This window comes from Lissotriton helveticus, chromosome 9 (genome assembly GCF_964261635.1).
Source record: "Lissotriton helveticus chromosome 9, aLisHel1.1, whole genome shotgun sequence".
Classification (NCBI taxonomy): Eukaryota; Metazoa; Chordata; class Amphibia; order Caudata; family Salamandridae; genus Lissotriton; species Lissotriton helveticus.
The window spans coordinates 1,272,927,317-1,272,945,419 of NC_136070.1; the positions used below are offsets into that span (position 1 = coordinate 1,272,927,317).

The 18,103-nt window shown below is 43.3% G+C and overlaps 1 protein-coding gene across 3 annotated transcripts in view; it reads right to left on the reverse strand.

Moving 5' to 3' along the window:
* Positions 1–18,103, reverse strand: part of IL17RE (interleukin 17 receptor E) — a 156,737-nt gene that overhangs the window by 10,819 nt on the left and 127,815 nt on the right. For all 3 annotated transcript variants that reach the window (XM_078661842.1, XM_078661841.1, XM_078661843.1), the window contains 4 exons: positions 16,076–16,123; positions 10,293–10,338; positions 2,299–2,456; positions 999–1,067 (listed from right to left, as the gene is read on the reverse strand). In XM_078661842.1, coding sequence (XP_078517968.1) covers positions 999–1,067; positions 2,299–2,456; positions 10,293–10,338; positions 16,076–16,123 — 321 coding nt within the window. The remainder of the gene's footprint in view (positions 1–998; positions 1,068–2,298; positions 2,457–10,292; positions 10,339–16,075; positions 16,124–18,103) is intronic.

Genomic DNA, 18,103 nt, shown 5'->3' on the forward strand with positions numbered 1-18,103 from the left:
AATAACAAAGAGCCCACAATGTCTTAAGAAGCTGGAGCACCTCTTTATTCAGGAGAGACTTAATGCACAAACTGTATTTGATTTTGTTTTCTGAGACGTTAAATACTACACTCCAGATTCATAATTTACTATAAGGTGAACCTTACCCTAAACTCATTAACAAATCTTGTGTCACTTATTCTGCCAACTTCTGTTTTTTGTTGTTGTAAGTTTCACTAATTTAAAAATGTCATGATGTTTGTAAAAGACAGGTGTAAAATCTCTCAGTAAGAGGTCTTTGTGGTACACTTTACTCCAAGCTAAATTATCTCAACTTTACACAATTCTACATGCAAAACTTTAATTCCACCCATCGCTAGTATCACAAACTGACATTGGAAAACATTCAGAACTGTCTGATATTGCCAACTTTAGGTAAAAATTGGACATCTTAGTCCTGAATTAATGGCAAATGTATTGAAAGTTCTAAGTCTGAGAGGCAGTAACCACATCATATTGGGAACATCAGAAAACCTGGCCAGCGATGGGACTCGATGAAACGCATTTTGGAGAGAAATAAAGTGTGTGGAAGTTGAAGATACGGTAAATGATGGACAGAGGTGTAGCTTCAGAGGGGTGTTTGGGGTCTTAATACTGCCTAATAAATGCATTTTGTGATAAATAGTTGACTACAGGAACTTTTAGTTGTGTATTGTGAGAAGTCAGTTGGGTTTTACCAGGAATTTTTACATACACACACAGACAAAAATGCATACACACTTTCTCTCTGTTTTGAAAGTCCTCAAAAATATTGGTTATTTCACAAAATATTGTGCTTTTTCGCTTAGTGCTCCTACCAATCTGCATTCTGCTCCCTTTCCACTGCCCTTTTGGCCCCTCTCATACGCCCTACTTTTTGTATAATGTGTTTAAACATTATATGCCAGCCTGATTGTTGGAAAATCTGAAGCCCCCCTCCAATCTTACTGGCCAAGCTATGCCCCTGAGGATGGACTTACCAACACACAACTTTCGAGAAACTGAAAGGGTAGAATCAACTCCATCTTCTCAGGGCTCAAACTATTTGCCTATTAAAAAAGAAAGTTAGAATTTCAAACAAGAGTTTTGGCCACATATGTTTTGAAAAAGATGACAATTTCTGTATCTGATAGTGCTACACACGATACAAGTTACTTAGTTACACAGATGGTGAAATAAGGCTGTAATTGGCTATATCCCAGCCCAAATTAATATTGATGAGGAATTATAGAAGTACGCAGCCTTAATTATGCATTCTCAATACCGTGCAATATCTTCAAAAGAATTTGCACACCCTAATTTATTTTTGGACGGTACACAGCAGCCAACCTTCAAATTCTTCATTTTCAACATCCGAGGACGCTAAGCTCTAGTGATACAACTACACTGTATCTCAAAGTTCCTTTCTCCAGGCAACTAGAGATGACCATAGAATGCATCAATATTTCTGGTTTTTATTGACTCAACAAACAGTTTGCAACTTCAGATAACAGGAATCTAGAAATGAGCAGGACAAATGAGTGTGAAGACATATCCATTTCAATATCTTAGGACTATAGGCCTTAAAAGGCTTCAGAAGGAGGTCCAATCTTCAACCAGTAAGACCTCACCTGCTCTCAACACATAAAATACAGAAGTATTATGTAGTTGGAGCCAAAAGCCAAACATGGCAAGTCATTAATGACACAAAACCCATAACAAAAGAGAGAGAGTTCCTGAATGAGTTGGGTGTCAAGAGGATTTATTTATTTTGTTTATTTATTTTGTAAGTTTTATAGAGCGCGAACAAGACCCTTGCGGGTATCAGAGCGCTTTACAATAAGCGTATAAAGGCAAGATATAAAAGGAAATAAAAGGACCGTAAGAATAACATCAAAATCTTTACAAAAAAAAAGAAAAAAAAAAGCGTGCAATGAGTAAAACAAGGCGATAGAGCATGGTGGTAGAGAAAATCCTGGATAACAGGGCAAAATCCGATAAGGTTCTCGAGATGCAGAGCTCACGGGGAAGTTTGAGTATGGTTCTGCTACATCTTCCGACATTCGGACCCATTGCACATTCCCCGATCATCAACAGACCTGCGTACCTCTCGACATAATCAACATTGCGTACAAACTGCTAGGTGCTCTAAAAAAGGAGGCCATACTACTATGCATGTAACAACGTTTGCCCTCTGCACAACAAGTAGGCGATTCAGACGTTCTTCTGGTCTACATCATTCTCTCAACCCCCTTCTCTTGAGGCAATTCCTTCAACTTGCAAACTCTCCTCCTCACTTACCGAAAAGATGGTGTAAACGGGCCCCGTTTGACGACATTGCCCGTCCTGGCTCTTCCTGCAGGTTGTAGCACCGAAGGATGCGGAGGCATTAAGGCTGTAGCGGAAGGTCAGCACGGTGTGAAACAGTTGCACCTTTGCTGCGACGGTCCAGTCTGGATCTAGGATAGAAACCATAGCAACAATAGAACCAGTCTCCATCCTTTTTGCTCTGAGGGTTGGGTATCGGGAAGAGCACGGGGAAGGAAGGCGTTCATCGTTGTAAAAGCCAAATTTAAAATAATTCTTGGGTTTTTGAAGAGCTATTACAATTAGCCAAATTACACAAACTGGTACAAGTGCAAATGATATGGAATGTACATTGGACTAACATATACCAATGAAAACCATTCAACTCTCATGATCACAATCAAAGGCTTCAATGAACATGGGGCCATCATACAACAACCTCATGACCTTTGGAGAAGTCAAACTGTACAAATGTCTGCAATTGACCTTATTGTTCCACTAAAAACTAGGCTTGGGCAGAATTTCAATTACACAAGAGTAATCAGATTAATTTCAGTAATTCCACATTATTGCTTCATTAAAAAAACTCATAAATATGCGATTACCCCTGCCTGTGTAATTTGGTACTACAAATCCTACCACAAGAGCACATATAGTGAGTGTGAATGCTAATTGTGCTCTGTGCATTTAGCACTATTTCCTAGCACACAAAAACTGCACCTTTGCATCCATTTTGGATACAAGGGTGGATTTTGCACAAAGAAAATAGCACTAAACGCTGGGAGTAAATTGAGGAAAAATCACAGCCAAGAGCACATATAGCGAGCGGCCTCTCACTAATCTTGTGCTGTTGCATTAAGCGCTATTTCTAAGAGGAAAAATGCATCCAAGCATCCAAATTGGACATGAGGGAGCATCTTTGCTCTAAGAAGTAGCGCTAAAAGCAGAATTACTCTTCTCACAAAATTCTGCATCATCTCCCGGAATTCTTAGGTAATTTTGCGTGGTTACGCTACATAGAATTAGGCGAGATATGCCCACCCCTTCTTAAAACATGTGAAATAGCTGGTGTGAATAGTGTATTGTTCTGTATTTCAATAGTGAAATGTATCAACCACAGGTTTTATGGATTTCTGTTGACATTATCACATGGAAGGTGATATTGTCTTGTTGTGTGGTTACATTGCACCTGCCCCCAAAAGATCTTTCACACAGTGCATCTCATTTCTGGGATTTGTAATGTGAGATATTGTTTTAAATGAATTCATGAAAATTCTATTGGTGCTCTGAAAGCCCACCTCTCCCCAAGTCACTATGAGGCTGGTTCAGAGTGCAACAATAAGGTTATATCATTGAAGGAAAATAGCCAGCAGAGGGCGCTGTGCACAGAGGAGCAAAAGACAGCGTGAATCAAGACATCATCATGGTCTAGAGAACAATGCGAAACCAGTATGATTGGCACTTCTGATACTCTGGCCTAAAAAATCAAAGTTTGATAGTCTGTGCAAGCACGAGGTGTGTTTTATACTGCCAACTGACCATCCACTGCAGTATTAAAAACCAAAGAGGGTGGTTTCTCTGGGCCATATGAATCATACTTCCGTTTAGCGAATTCCAAATAGCGAATTTTAAGGAATCGCTATTTGGAATTCGCAAAACGGTATGTATGTACAAAATCGCTTTTCAATAGCGATTCCTTAGCATTCCTAATTTGCGATTAGCAAATTGCTAATCGCAAATTACCCATTCATTTCCATGGGCCAGGAGGCCCATAGGAATGAAAGTGCAATTTGCGATTAGCAATTTGCTAATCGCAAATTAGGAATTTTTTCAAGGGTGCACGGGTGTCCCAAGAACACCCTGCTGCACCCCTGAAAAAGACATTTGGGGGCATATGGCGCACATACATGCCCTAAGGGCATGTATGGGCGTCATATGGCACCTTTGTTTTTTTGTAAAAAAGCTTTTTAAAAAGAATTCGCACCTTACCACCAACTTGAAGTTGGTGGTAATTTGCGAATCCTCAATGGCAATTTTTGAATAATTTTTGTTTGATACATTGCATTTAAGGAATCGCAAAAATGTGTGATTCCTTAAGTGCAATCGCAAAATAAGGAATAGCAAATTTTGCTATTCCTTATTTTGCATCAAACATGTTTGATACATACCATTTATCTAATTAGCATTCGCAAAGGCCGAAATTCGCAGAATTTCGGCCTTTGCGAATGCTAATTAGCTTGATACATATGGCCCTCTGTGAGCAATTTAGCACCCCCATTTCTCATTGAAGTTTCTTCACCTTAGATTCTTAACTCTATACCCCCACTGCTGGCCTTTTGATGGTCCTGGAGCAGCACTATATAAGGTGCTTTTTTGATGGCCTCTAGAGACAGGAGAAAGGCCAGAGTTTTATATAGCGTGAACTTGACTTGAATCGGGTATCAGAGCGCTTTACATAGCACCAGTTGCGTTACATGAGGACACATTCATTTTTTTGCTAGGCACGGGGAGATTAAGTGATTTGCCCAGAAGCACAGGATGTTCAGCCTCGTTGCCGAGACTCGAACCTAGTTCCCCAGATTCGAAGTCGACCGCCCTAGCCGTTAGGCCAACGCCTCTCCCCTTTATTGGCTTAGTGGTCATCTGTATATCTTGGTAAACATACTCAGGGGGTGTTCTCTCTTAGAAAGTAGAGCCATTAAGCCCTGAAGAAAATGCCTTTTGTCCCCCCATCAAGGCTCGGTCCTGGCAGAGCTCTGAGGATGGACCAACCCGCAGTCTACGCAGAGGCCGGCCAGACCCAGGATTCAAGAGACGGGTCACTAGTGGAGATTCACTCTTGAAAGTAACTCTGCCTTTCCGGAAAGTCAAGTGTCCCCTGTCATAGTCATTGCTTAATTTAGGGGGTCACTCATGTTTGGGGACTGGCACTTATTTTTTCTCATCCGGTATTGACCGCGAGCAAGAGGGGGAGAGGTAAACACAGACACAGGAAAGAAGGAAGAAGAGAAAGGAGGAAACCCCGTCACAAAGGTTAGAACGCAGAGACCTCCCTGAGTGAGGTAAAGGGGCAGAAGTGACTGGGGATGAATAAAAGAGGCCGGATGTGAATTCAATAATACACAGCCTTGGTATTCGGAGCTCCAACTTTAAATAGCACCGCGGGAGCAGAGCTTTGGGCACCGGCAGTCATTCTTTCACAAATTAAGCACTGGTCATAGCACCCCACAAGAAGACCAGACTTCAGCTGCTGTTTGCGGTGAAGTAAATATAAAGAACCCCAGCGACACCCGGCTCTTCAGAAATTCTCAACACAGCATTTTTGTCCTACGTATTCTCTATTTCAGAAGTATATTCTGTCTGCTTGAAGTCAAGCTACTTTTTTTCTTCTTGGTGTGTCAAAACATCCCCCTGATGCAATCTGTAGTTACTTCTTCATTTAGGGTATTTTTTGTGCACCGCGACCCTTGTCACGAATGACTTTATGTGAGAACTAGTGGACTCACAATACAACTCAGGAGATAATCGCACAAGAGTAGACGCAAACTTCTCAGTCCGCAGAGGCTTGGGTTGAGATCAAACAGTACTTGTAGGATTCGCACCTTCAATTGGGGAGTGTGCGGGTACGCCGAGCGCCAGACTTTTAACCTTTGCCAAATCAGTAATGAATTGAAATTCCGCTCCATTGGGTTGGATTTATGTTCTGCTCCAACTGGGTCTGTTCCCTGGTGTCACTGTAGCAAGAGTTTACCAGAGAGTTGTCTTGGCACCTTTTATCACCATGGTGACCTGAAATGATGGGATATTAACAGGTAAGGGCCATCCCATGTCTGATATTCAGTGTTCAGGCGTTGAGGAATCTCAGAGCACTGAGGGGCATATTAGCAAGAACCTCGTTAAAATTATCAAAGTTTTAGCTGCAGGAAACTGCCGCTAAAACGGCGATAATGGGCTTGCTAGTATGCGTTATAGAATTCCAATAGAAGACCAGGTTAGATGTCCTGCACATCTAACATTAATTCTGTCGACACACCACTTCAAGGTTTGAAGGTGAAGTTACACTGCCTCCAATCTGTATAGAAGTTGTTGACATTGGGCCCTGGAGTAGATACGCTGAGATGTCTGATGTACTAATTAGGACCTTTAAAGCAATCAGACTTTGTGAATCAGTAACCCCAAATGAGTCGACACATGTGATCTGTGTGTCCAGACCAGTTGTCTTCCCACGTTTTAATGCCCCACCCCCATAGAAAACAAAATCACCAGGGCCCTCCCCCCTAAAAAAAGTTTCACAATTATTCTATTAAACTGGCAATGTTTAAATATGTCTAGCTTTATTTAAATATTGCAGTTAAGTTCTGTTACTGTTTTAAAAATGCAATCAAATACATGGTTGTCAGACATACTTTCTGGTCAGGCAGGCTTACTAACATGTAAAACTATCCACAGTGTGATTATTAGAAGTGGGGGAGGGGTTTTGAAGAATATTTGGAGTCCCTTCCCTTTTGGCACCTTGTCCCAGCCAGGATATAAATGTTAAAATATGTTAGTGTGTTAAAGAGTGGCTTACTATCGCTAATTTTTTTCTGCTGAAAACAAAGCACTGTTTTCAGCATAATGCTTCTTTTGGCCAGAGCCTCCCCCTCCCCCTCCTACTCCCCGGGATCACTTGAGGACCCCCAGTTTGAAGACCCTCGGTCTACACTATCAATCAATTGACCTACTCAACGAACTAGTTTAGGGGCAGATGTATCAACATCCAGATTTGCGAATCTCAAATAGTGATTTTTTAGAAATCGCTATTTGAGATTTGCAAATTGGCATGTATGTAGAAATTCGCATTTTTTTTGCGATTTCTTAAAATGTCTTAATTGCGATTAGGAAATTGCGAATCGCAATTAAGGAATAATTTCCCATTCATTTCCATGGGCCAGGAGGCCCATAGGCATGAATGTGAAGTTATTCTCAATTTGCGATTCGCAATTTGCGAATCGCAAATTGAGAATAATTTCAAGGGTGCAAGGGTGTCATAGGACACCCTGATGCACCCCTGAAATTCACATGTGTGCGCATATGGCGCACATACATGCCCTAAGGGCATATATTTGCGCCACATAGCACCTTCACAAATGCAAAAAAGTGCTTTTGTGAAAGAAATCGCAAATTACCACCAACTTCTCATTAAGAAATCGCACAACTTGGGTGCTTCATACATAGCATTTAAGGAATCACAAAATTTGCGATTCCTTAAATGCAATCGCAAAATAAGGAATCGCAAATTTGCGATTCCTTATTTTGCACTCAAATTTGCTACATACATACCATTTAGCGAAAATTAGTTCGCAAACGCCGAATGCGAACCCATTTGAGCTTCATACATATGGCCCTAAATCTCTTACAGTATAATATCTAATTATGAGGGACGTGCTATATTTTTTTTTCAACCAGGAGAATTGTTGTGTGATTGACAATTCCATTTTTTGAATTTGCAAGTTTTCAAAATGTTCACTTAACTAGCAAAATCGTTCTTAAAGGTGACGTTTGTGGAACCATCTCTTGCACAAATAAAATATCTGAAACACTGTACACATAATAATGTCTTGGAACAAATGGCTTTTGACTAGTAATGCTCAATCTTTTAATAATGTGAAAAGTCCCTTAGAAGTTTGTAAACATAAGAAAACTAAAAAGGTATAATCACGTTTGAAAGGGTCTCAAGTATTTAAAATATATAAAAGTACCTTTGAGTTTGAAAAATATAGATTTTTGAGTATGGAACATCCTTTGTGAGTTCAGAAAATTAAAATTCTTACATAATTAGTGTAAATGATATTATTAGGAACCTTGTAAAACAATGATAAAGGCTCCTGAGGTGTACTTGTAAGACCTGGATGTAACCCACTGGCTACTGTAACATTCATATAAGAATCTAACCTTATTCTCATGCTGCAAGCGAGTTATGGTGTGAAAACATGCCAAGAAAACTAAGGGGCATATAATCAACGGCCAGCGATAAGTATCGCTGGCCGTATTTAGCGATCAGTTTCTTATCGCAGGCTATCTCTGGAATTTATCGCCCTGGTAGCGCGTTATTAACAACGCGTTTCTCCAGGGCGATAAAAATTCCAGAGATAGCGAGGCTATCACCGTTTTGCTGGGAACATCGCTGGTTTTCCAGCAATGTTCCCTGCAACACGGCGATAACCTTGCTGATACGACCCACATGGTCGTACCAGCATAATCCACCCCAATGTCAGGGATAGGTAAGTCTGCCTTTTAGCAGACTTTAGTTTTTGGAGAAAACAGCATTTTTTTCCAAAAACTAACGTGTGCTAAAATGCTGGGGCAGGCTTGTAAATATCGTGATGTGAAAATCAGCGATATTTGCAAGGTTGTCCATCCGGGGTACAACCAGTGACGCCCACTTTGCGTCTCATTAGAGCTGCAAAGGGAGGCGTCGGGAAAAAGGGTGCTAACATGCGATTATGCATGCTAGCACCCTCTTGTAAATAGGGTGATAGCTTTAGCTCTGCTTTTTGGGCTTTTTAAGCCAAAAAAGGGGAGATAAAGCCCTTGTAAATAGGCCCCCAAATGTGTGAGAGTAGAGCATTGATTCAGCGCGTACAACACTGGTGAAGCACAGCATCCGCTTCTAATGATTAGTGAGTAAAGATTAAAAAAAGAACTCTGCAGAAAGCACAGTGGCCACAAACCACATTAGATGTAGTTCTAAACAAGCATTTGTGAGGAAACAATTAAACTTTTTGCAAATTACAAATAGCTGGTATTTAAAGCATATGAAAGTATTTCGTCGAAAAGAGGTCATTGTTCAAAAAGTTGTAATCCTATCTTTTATACCGCTCACAAAATGCACATCCAGATGTCCAAGTGCTTTTGTGGATGATGTAGCATCTTTTAATTCTGATATTTCGCTCCATCTATGTGTATAATCTTTAAGCAGTCACCTATTATAAGAGATAAAGTACCCTCAGGTGTACGTAACAAGAATATTGCAAGGCACCTCTGAATTCTAGGACCTTACAGGTCTGCTCGACCAGTGGCCTCTTGTGCCTGTATGGTCACGGGCCTCTCCGAGAGTGTGCCACATCTTGATTAGGTACAGGTAAGGTCACTGTATGCTGCACATGTTATTCTCTTGTGTAATTCCTTTTGTTTATACTTGGCTACGCCTTTGTATGATGTTTTGACATGATTCCTATGTAAACACAACATCTTCTGTTATGGGCTTTTTATCTTTCAAGTGGACACTAATGTTGTGTAGTCAAAACAAAGAGACAGCAAATGCTTTTTAACACTAATTTATTTACATTTGTTTGCAGGACACGTTTGCAACTTTGCCACCATCAGGAGGTTGTGGTCCCCAGACTCTGAGAAGTTGACAATCAAGGTTGTATTGTGCACCCCTCTGCAAACCAGGGGATTTAACAATTCTGGGCCCGATTCACAAAAGTAATCGGAGACAAAATTCTAACTTTACGACTTTCGGTATTCACAAAAGGCATTTAGGAGTAGTAAAGTTAGGATTTTGTCTTAAGTGTGACTTAAAAAAATCCTAAATTAAGCTAAACTTAAGTTAAACTTAAGTTAGGATTTTATCTTAAAACCAGAACTTAAGACAAAATGTAAGATGTTGTCTTAGGACAAAAACTTAAGACACACTGAAGACAAAATCCTAACTTTACTACTCCTAAATGCCTTTTGTGAATACCGAAAGTCGTAAAGTTAGGATTTTGTCTCAGATTACTTTTGTGAATCGGGCCCTCTGTGTCATCTCTGTGTTGACATCTTCCTCACATTTGCAGCACCTCTTTGTGCTATGACTGATTTACTAGATTCACAACACAAACATGTCTAGCTTGTGGTTGTTGCTGATCAGAAACCACACAATAGGACTATTGTAAAGGGATGCGCGTGACCCTTCTGGAGTGTCTAATGTGAACAAGTAATGTTCTTGGAGTTCGCCTTACCTCCTGTGTGTGGGCATTCCACGTGGCTGCTGGCTCCCAAGGAAAACTGCAATGAAAGAAAGCGCATAGAAACATCAGAAATGCTACATAACAGTCGCAGCCTTGGAGTGATGGATTGATACGTCATAGGCATGTTTTATGTTACAATGCACACGTCTCATGATTGACATCTCAGCCAGCAGTTCCTTTAAGCGTGTTCCTGCCCCCCTAAGAGCACACAGCAACTCTTTACAAACTATGGTGACAGCTCAGAAGCCCTGCGGTGTGAAGCAACACACAGGGCACGTGTTTACTTATGAACAAGTGTGTGCGGCAAGTGGTTGTGCGATGAAGGTGGAAATGACACAGAAACATGTGTCCACTTGTGAGGTCAATTTGAGCTTGGTTTAGCAACAGGGGGTGTACGGTTACAAGGGGGTGAGTGGGGGTGCAGGTTTGGAGAGCATAGAAAATAGGCCTAGGGCAGTGCCTAATTACAAAAAAAAGTGCCAGGGCTCTCCTCAGGAGGTCACTGCAGCTTGCAGCACACAGTGCCCTGCAATGCTGCCAATAATAGTGACAGCACAACTACTAACCATCACACTCCTTCAAGTGTGACAATTCAGACCTTTCCAGGACCCCCAAAGCTGTAAGAATGTCTAGGTCAGCAGGTAATAGTCATTTTTAATGTATACTGAATTAATAATTAACTTTTGTTGTGGTCCTCTCTAAATTAGCCAGACAGTGCCACCTTGTGGCAGACTGTCACAAGCGCCGGGGTTGACAGTGTCGGCGCTGAGCACTGGAAATAAAATCAAATTAAGCTCTAGCTAGGGACCAGCAACGCATACAATAGGTTATATAATGACTCAACCAAGTACAGATACTCCAAAATAAGTAGCGGGCGGTGTTTACTATGAGTGGTGTGAGTGGTCGGTGGGCGGGCTGAGGTTGTGAGGGGGGCATAGGGGTAGTGAAGCGAGGGGTAAATATACAAAATAATAATATTTCCTCTTTTTAAGGCCCAGGCTCCCATCCTGCCCTACAGGTGGTCCTGAAGTTGCTCTCGCAAGAGATGAGAGCAGCTTCAGGATTGGCCAGAGCGCCCTCGATTAGCGCCCCAGGACACACGGAGAGTCTGTGCGTGCTCTCTCCAACCCAAGCAATGCAGCTAGGAGTGGAAAGAGGTTCAGTGCGTATGATGGTTTGGACGGCCTAAGATGGCTGGCCAAACCATCATCTGCAATGAAGGAAGTGCACTACCACTCCCCTCTGTGCCTTCACAACCCAGGCCCCGCCCCCAGGACTCACCAGGAACTCTGTACACACCCAATCCTTCCCTGAGATGACTGTCAGCAGAAACACTGAACATCTGACCCTTCCCTGAAATGACTATCTCCAAGAACTCTGACTGCCTGAACCCTCCCTGAGATGAGTGACAGCAGGAACACTATACACCCAACCCTCCTGAACAGACTCCAAACCTTCCGACACGTGCCGCTCGACTCATCCACAACCTACCTCACTGCACACACATCACCACATGCTTCAGAGAGTTACACTGGCTCCCCATTCACAATCTGGCTCAGTTTACACTTCTCTCACACACACACAAAGCTCTACACAACCTTGATTCAGCCTATCTCAACTGCCGTGTACACTTCCACCAACCTCCCAGGCGTCTTCGCTCAACCAGGCTCTCACGGGCACACGTACCCCGCATCCATAAAACTAAAGCCAGAGGCTGCGCCTTCTCTTCCATTACCCCTACCCCCAAGGCATGGAACAAACTTCACATCAGAGCCTCCTCAACGCTTTTTGAGTTCGACAAGAAGTTGAAGACCTGGCTCTTCGAATAACCCATCAAAGAGACAGCCGCTCACCCGGTGAAAGGCACCAGAATAGCGTGCTACACAAGTACATATAACAAACAAGGTCCCACCTTCTGTCCAGAAGATTACAGTGAGATCAGCTGACCCCCTGACTCCATGTTGTGGGATCCTCATCTGTTTCCATGACGTCACTAGACCACCTGAATTTTCTAAATTGGAGGCTTTTTAGTAACTCACGAAGTGTGGCGCTCTGCTCTATAAATGTAAATGTTAGTGAGCACTATAGTATATGGTGCAATCAGGTGAGGGGATAAGCCCTATAACCCCTAGAATTCATGTAGGGGAACCCTACACAGTTAAATATACAACCAAGTCCTGGGCACACATAAAAATAATTATGCAGTGATAATGTATCAACACAGTTCAGGTGGATTCGCAAGCCAAGATCAGTAGTCCTGGTGGGTAGAAAGTTTCTTTGTCTGTATTCCATATGCCATTTGAGCAAAAAAGAAACCAGCCAATACGTGTTTCGTCGCTCCGCCAGTGATAATTCCAACCCGGCTGGCCAAGTTGGACACCAGTTCATACTCGGAACACAGCATACTGCCGTGAGAAGCCATAGCGCACACGCTTTTGGATCTTCATTACGGACACGCACCAATTATTGCCTTTGGAGTACTCACGACAGATCTACATACTGGATCACCATTATCACGGTGCATCCTTTACTGATTAGTCCATTATTATAGGACTTCCACTTGGCCAGCCGGGTTGGAATTATCACCGGCGGAGCGGCTACCGAGATCTTTGTACCCATAAGACAGCCCTGAGGAAGTCGGGGAATTAATTTCCATTTGTGACGAAACACGTGTTGGCTGGTTTCTTTTTTACGCAAATGACATATGGAATAAAGACAACAACAATTTACCCACCAGGACTACTGATCTTTGCTTGCGAATCCACTTGAACTGTGTTGATACATTATCACTGTATAATTATTTGTATGTGTGCCCAGGACTAGACCACCTGAAGTCGAAGCACAGCAAGAGGCCAGGCCTCCTGTCCCACACAAATCTATAAGAGATTCTTAGCAGTTCCTGGGTGCTCTGTGAAGTCAGGGCCTGTGTTAGAGGTGAACCCCATCCAGTGCCCTCTCCTGCAGAGTGATTTCTTCCTGCCTCTGTGCATCAAGACCAGAGCGGTTCTGGGGACAAGGGTTTTTCTCTAGTTTAGCGGGACGACTCCTCTGCCCAGGCTTGCTTGAAGAGTGAAGGAATCCAGAGCTCGTGAAGCAACCAAGAGCTGCAGCATGACCGGTGGACCCATAGCCTGGTGTGTGATGCTCTGATCTTGAAGGTCAGATTGATTCTACTGGGACCATGAAAAGCTCCAAGGGTCCACTTCTAAGCCGACATCTTTAGACAACATTTTTTCTCAGAATAGACTCATCATCAGAGGTTCTAGAAAGTGGGATTAGTGAAGACGGTGATGCTCAAAGGTTTTTGAGTATCAGAGTTTCTGTTGACGTAATCACATGAAACCCACAGGAAAATGACAGAAACCCCAGAACAGATACAGCATGCATCTATTTCTTTCCCACACTCAGCATTTCAGCTGAGGACATTTGAGGAGTTCTTATATTTGAAAAAGACCAGAAAATGCCAAGAACGATTGTCAGTAAGAGTATGACTGTCACAGACTGCAATGAACTTAAATTACATCTGCAGGTTTGCAGCCTTAGCAGTTAGAACTATTCATGAACTGCTGTCAATGCCCACGTTGGTTTTGCTCTAGCCTGTCCCTGAGTGTCAACCCCCAATCCCTTTGCCCAGACTGGTCTCCGACGAATCTCATTGGCTGCTCTACATTTTACGTCTTCAAAATCATTCATTAAAAAACTTAGGGCATGAAGGAATTGAGGCTTGAAAGTTGATTAACTTACAAAACATTTAGGAATGGAATTTTCTGACATCCTCTCCAAAAAGGTAAATGGAAGGTGTGCATAAGAGTCCATAGATTCGGGCATGCTACTTTGTGCTCCAACATGACCCAGTGATATAAAGACTTGACATGAAGCGTTCAGGAGGGCTAAATGACGCCACGTCTGACATGTTATAGGGCCTGATGGGTTACTCCATCGCACATGTGATCGATACCGTGGCAGCATATTTACAAGTGCGTTATATCCGATGGCACTTGTAAAAAAGAGGACGGGATCATCGTCATGTGAATGATGGCATAACCCGTCTGCCAGATTCTAAATCAGACCCATAGTCTGCTTCTAGGAAAAATCAAGTTGCTACACACAGCATGGTTTTCATCCAACATCAACCTCACCACAAGAAAGTCTCATCCTAACAAAGTACCCACACAAAAGACACAACAAACAGCTCTCAGTTCACACACAACACCATCAATGACGTTGCACTTCCTCAGTAGAGTGTGTTCCTCATGCTGCTATATTACCATTGGAAACTAGACACCTCACAGCTCTCCAAGGGTTCCTTATCAGCATCTCTTCTAACTCCTGATCAAAATCAGAGCACAGAGCAAGAGGCTTAAACCATGTCAATGAACATCTACTGTTAAGTAGGTGCCACATTTTTGCCTATGAAATTATGCAAAGTCCCAGATGTTTGTTGTGCAGAAAGGAAGAAAAGTTTGGCAATTTTCCTTCAACCACAAATGTTTTTCCTCCTCAGATCAAGATACTTCCCATGCTCCTGGAGCCCATCCAAGCCAAATAGAAGCTGCAAAATGTTATTTTGTGACATAATCCCTTCCAGTAGAAAGTATGCAAAATCAAGGGTAACATTTATGTGGCATCTTTGAGGAGAAGAGTGTTAACTCTATTCTGCCAAAGGTTTCTCGATTTTACTGTCTTAAATAACTATATATGAAACATACATTCTCTCAAAAGTCACCATTGTGTGCACAATGGCGTCCTGAATCAAGAAAACATTTTCAAGCTTTGCAAAGTTGTTAAGCTTTCCACAGACATTCACAAATGGAGCAAAACAACAACTGAAACGGTCACGCCCCAACCTTAAGCTTTAGCACTTCAATGTTCTGAACAATAATGACATTTATATAATAGTCACTTTATCCATGATTCCGCTGTTCTGCATTTTGTGGGGATATTGATCCATTGAAAAATGCTGTTGTTGCGCATTGTATGCGTTTATTGTAACCCTGGGCGTAGGACTACGCTACGCTCGCGGAGCGTGCGTAGTTTGCGCTACTACACGGTATGCGAATTGCACATGGCACAGTGCAAAAACGCATAGCGGTCATTTTTGGCTTGCTCGCGATTCTCAACGTCAAGTTGGCGACCGCGAGCGAGCAAAATCAACATCCCGGCGAGACTTTTTCTTCGTTCGTGATCAGCAAAATCAAGTTGCCGATCAGGAGCATGGAAAATAAACCTCCCGGCGAGATTCTCAAAGTGGGGAGGTGAGGTTTCTCATTGCGAGTGGTTGCGTGTACTCGCGACCGCTAGCGATGAGAAACTACCAGTCCACGTTGAGAAAGCTGCTGCTCGAGTACAAATCTACTTGAGCGGCAGAAAATGACTGCTTGCACTGTGCAAGATGCCATTTGCAATGATTTCACAGTGTGGACAAGCATCCAGCAGAGCGAACAGCATTTTCCCTACCGTACTATGCAGTTTGCGTAGCTTGCGTAGTGAGAAGTGCACTTCGCATCGCTACGAGTAGCGCTACTATGCAAACTACGCCCAGGGTTAGTTTATTGTAATGAATTTCTTCCAGTTTGTTTTACATTTTGCTCAGCATGTTGTTGAATTTGAATGGCACCTCAAATCTAACTCTCTTGTGTGAGTTTTGTGGATATATTTCTCTTAAAAGGTCCTCACTGTCATCTTGCATTCTTTTTCTACACATCTCTTGTCAAGACAGTAAAGTTCTTGACAAACTGAAAATATCAATAACAGTCAATATTTCGTTGACTTACCTTGAAGCAGAGTCGCGGATTCCTGTCCACACTGTCAATGCTGTAGACCTGTAGCGTAGAAGATGACAAAGAGACACCAGCTGTGAGATATCCCAAAAAATGTAACACAATCAACTGGGCTCAGGTGGAAGAGCGACTTGACACACACAAACATCAAAATCAAATCTCTCTCTTATTATTTTATCATCTTGGTAAATACCCATAACTTGCCCTTAGTAAAGTAGTTCAGAGACTGTTTACTTATACACACTGGCTTACGTAGATAATTGATGGATATTAAAATTACAGCACTTAAAAAGCCACATAGCGACTAGTTAAGCTACCTATACAACAATAACCGACCCCTCTAAAGGACGCAGGCATTGATGGTGGTATCTTGTACTGAATTGTTGTGTTGTCTCAGATTGGAGTTAAGACTCTTTGGTATATTAACTTATAAATATCAGGTCCCCTTGTTAGTAGAAGCTGTCCTGAGCACTGTCCCCAGAAGCTGAAACTAGCGTCTGAAGTACCAAAGAACCTTATGGAAACAAGTCACGTTATTGAGAGGGTTGGGTGGTGCGGGCGAGGAAGCAGCTGAGGACTTCTACCGATTGAAGAGAAGTCACAGCGGTGGTCAGGTGACACGAAAGGATTGTTGGTAGATGGAGGAAACCCAATGATGAGTCCTAGGAAATGAACAAGAAGACACTTGATTTCAGGAGCAGTGGTTAGAGAGGACAGTCGGTGCCTAAAGCATAGCATGTGACGAGTTCTGGCAGTCGAATCAAGATACAGGGTAGTCGCGTAGTGATGAAAGATGGCGACCTTTGTTACTACACTGAAGTCACTACAATGATTGTAGACGGATGAGATTTTGAGTTTTGGTCATCTTGTGTGCGGCTGGAAGGTAATGAACCCAGCGTGCCAACCAGCTAGTGGTACGTCGCAGTGATGCGGACCACCGCGTCATAGAATGTTCAGCAAGATGCAGGCTTCTGAGAGGCTGAGCAACTGCATGTTGGTAGTATTGCCTCTTATAGTAGGCGACGTTGTCGGTGAGCAGTGGCTGCCAACATACGTGTGCAACCATGTTACCTAATCCATGTTTCACAAGCTCAGTGACCACCTTTTTTGAGAACTCTGGCTGTGGTAGCTGCCCAAGTGTAAGCAGGAGGATGGTAGATTTGGGCAACGGTTGCTTGTCGCACTTGGGATGGAGGGGTTTGAGAATGCCTTGGGTGGAACAGATTGGGCTGGGTCTATGGTGCTCTGGCAGAGACCACTGAAGGGATGCAGGGTCCTTGAATATGTGAGAACTAATGTGGGTACCTTGCGTAGCTCGCCCTTCATAGAGCGTAGGTGAGCCGCGGTGTCTCCGCAGGGATTGTGACCTCTTTGAAAGCACTGGAGGATTCGCCTTTGAGGAGAACCACACAGACGTCAGTCCCTTACATAGCGCTGGCGTACGTAACCTGTGACGGGGTACTGGTACGGGTCCACACAGACGTCAGTCCTTCACGTAGCGCTGGCGTACGTAACCTGTGATGGGGTACTGGTGTGGGTCCACACAGACGTCAGTCCCTTACGTAGCGCTGGCGTACGGAACCTCTGATGGGGTACTGGTGCAGGTCCACACAGACGTCAGTCCCTTACGTAGCGCTGGCGTACGTAACCTGTGACGGGGTACTGGTACGGGTCCACACAGACGTCAGTCCTTCACGTAGCGCTGGCGTGCGTAACCTGTAATGGGGTACTGGTGCGGGCCCAACACAGACGTCAGTCCCTTACGTAACGCTGGCGTACGGAACCTGTGATGGGGTACTGGTGCGGGCCCAGACAGACGTCAGTCCCTTACGTAGCGCTGGCGTACGTAACCTGTGATGGGGTACTGGTGCGGGCCCAGACAGACGTCAGTCCCTTACGTAGCGCTGGTGTACGTAACCTGTGATGGGGTACTGGTGCGGGCCCAGACAGACGTCAGTCCCTTACGTAGCGCTGGCGTACGTAACCTGTGATGGGGTACTGGTGCGGGCCCAGACAGACGTC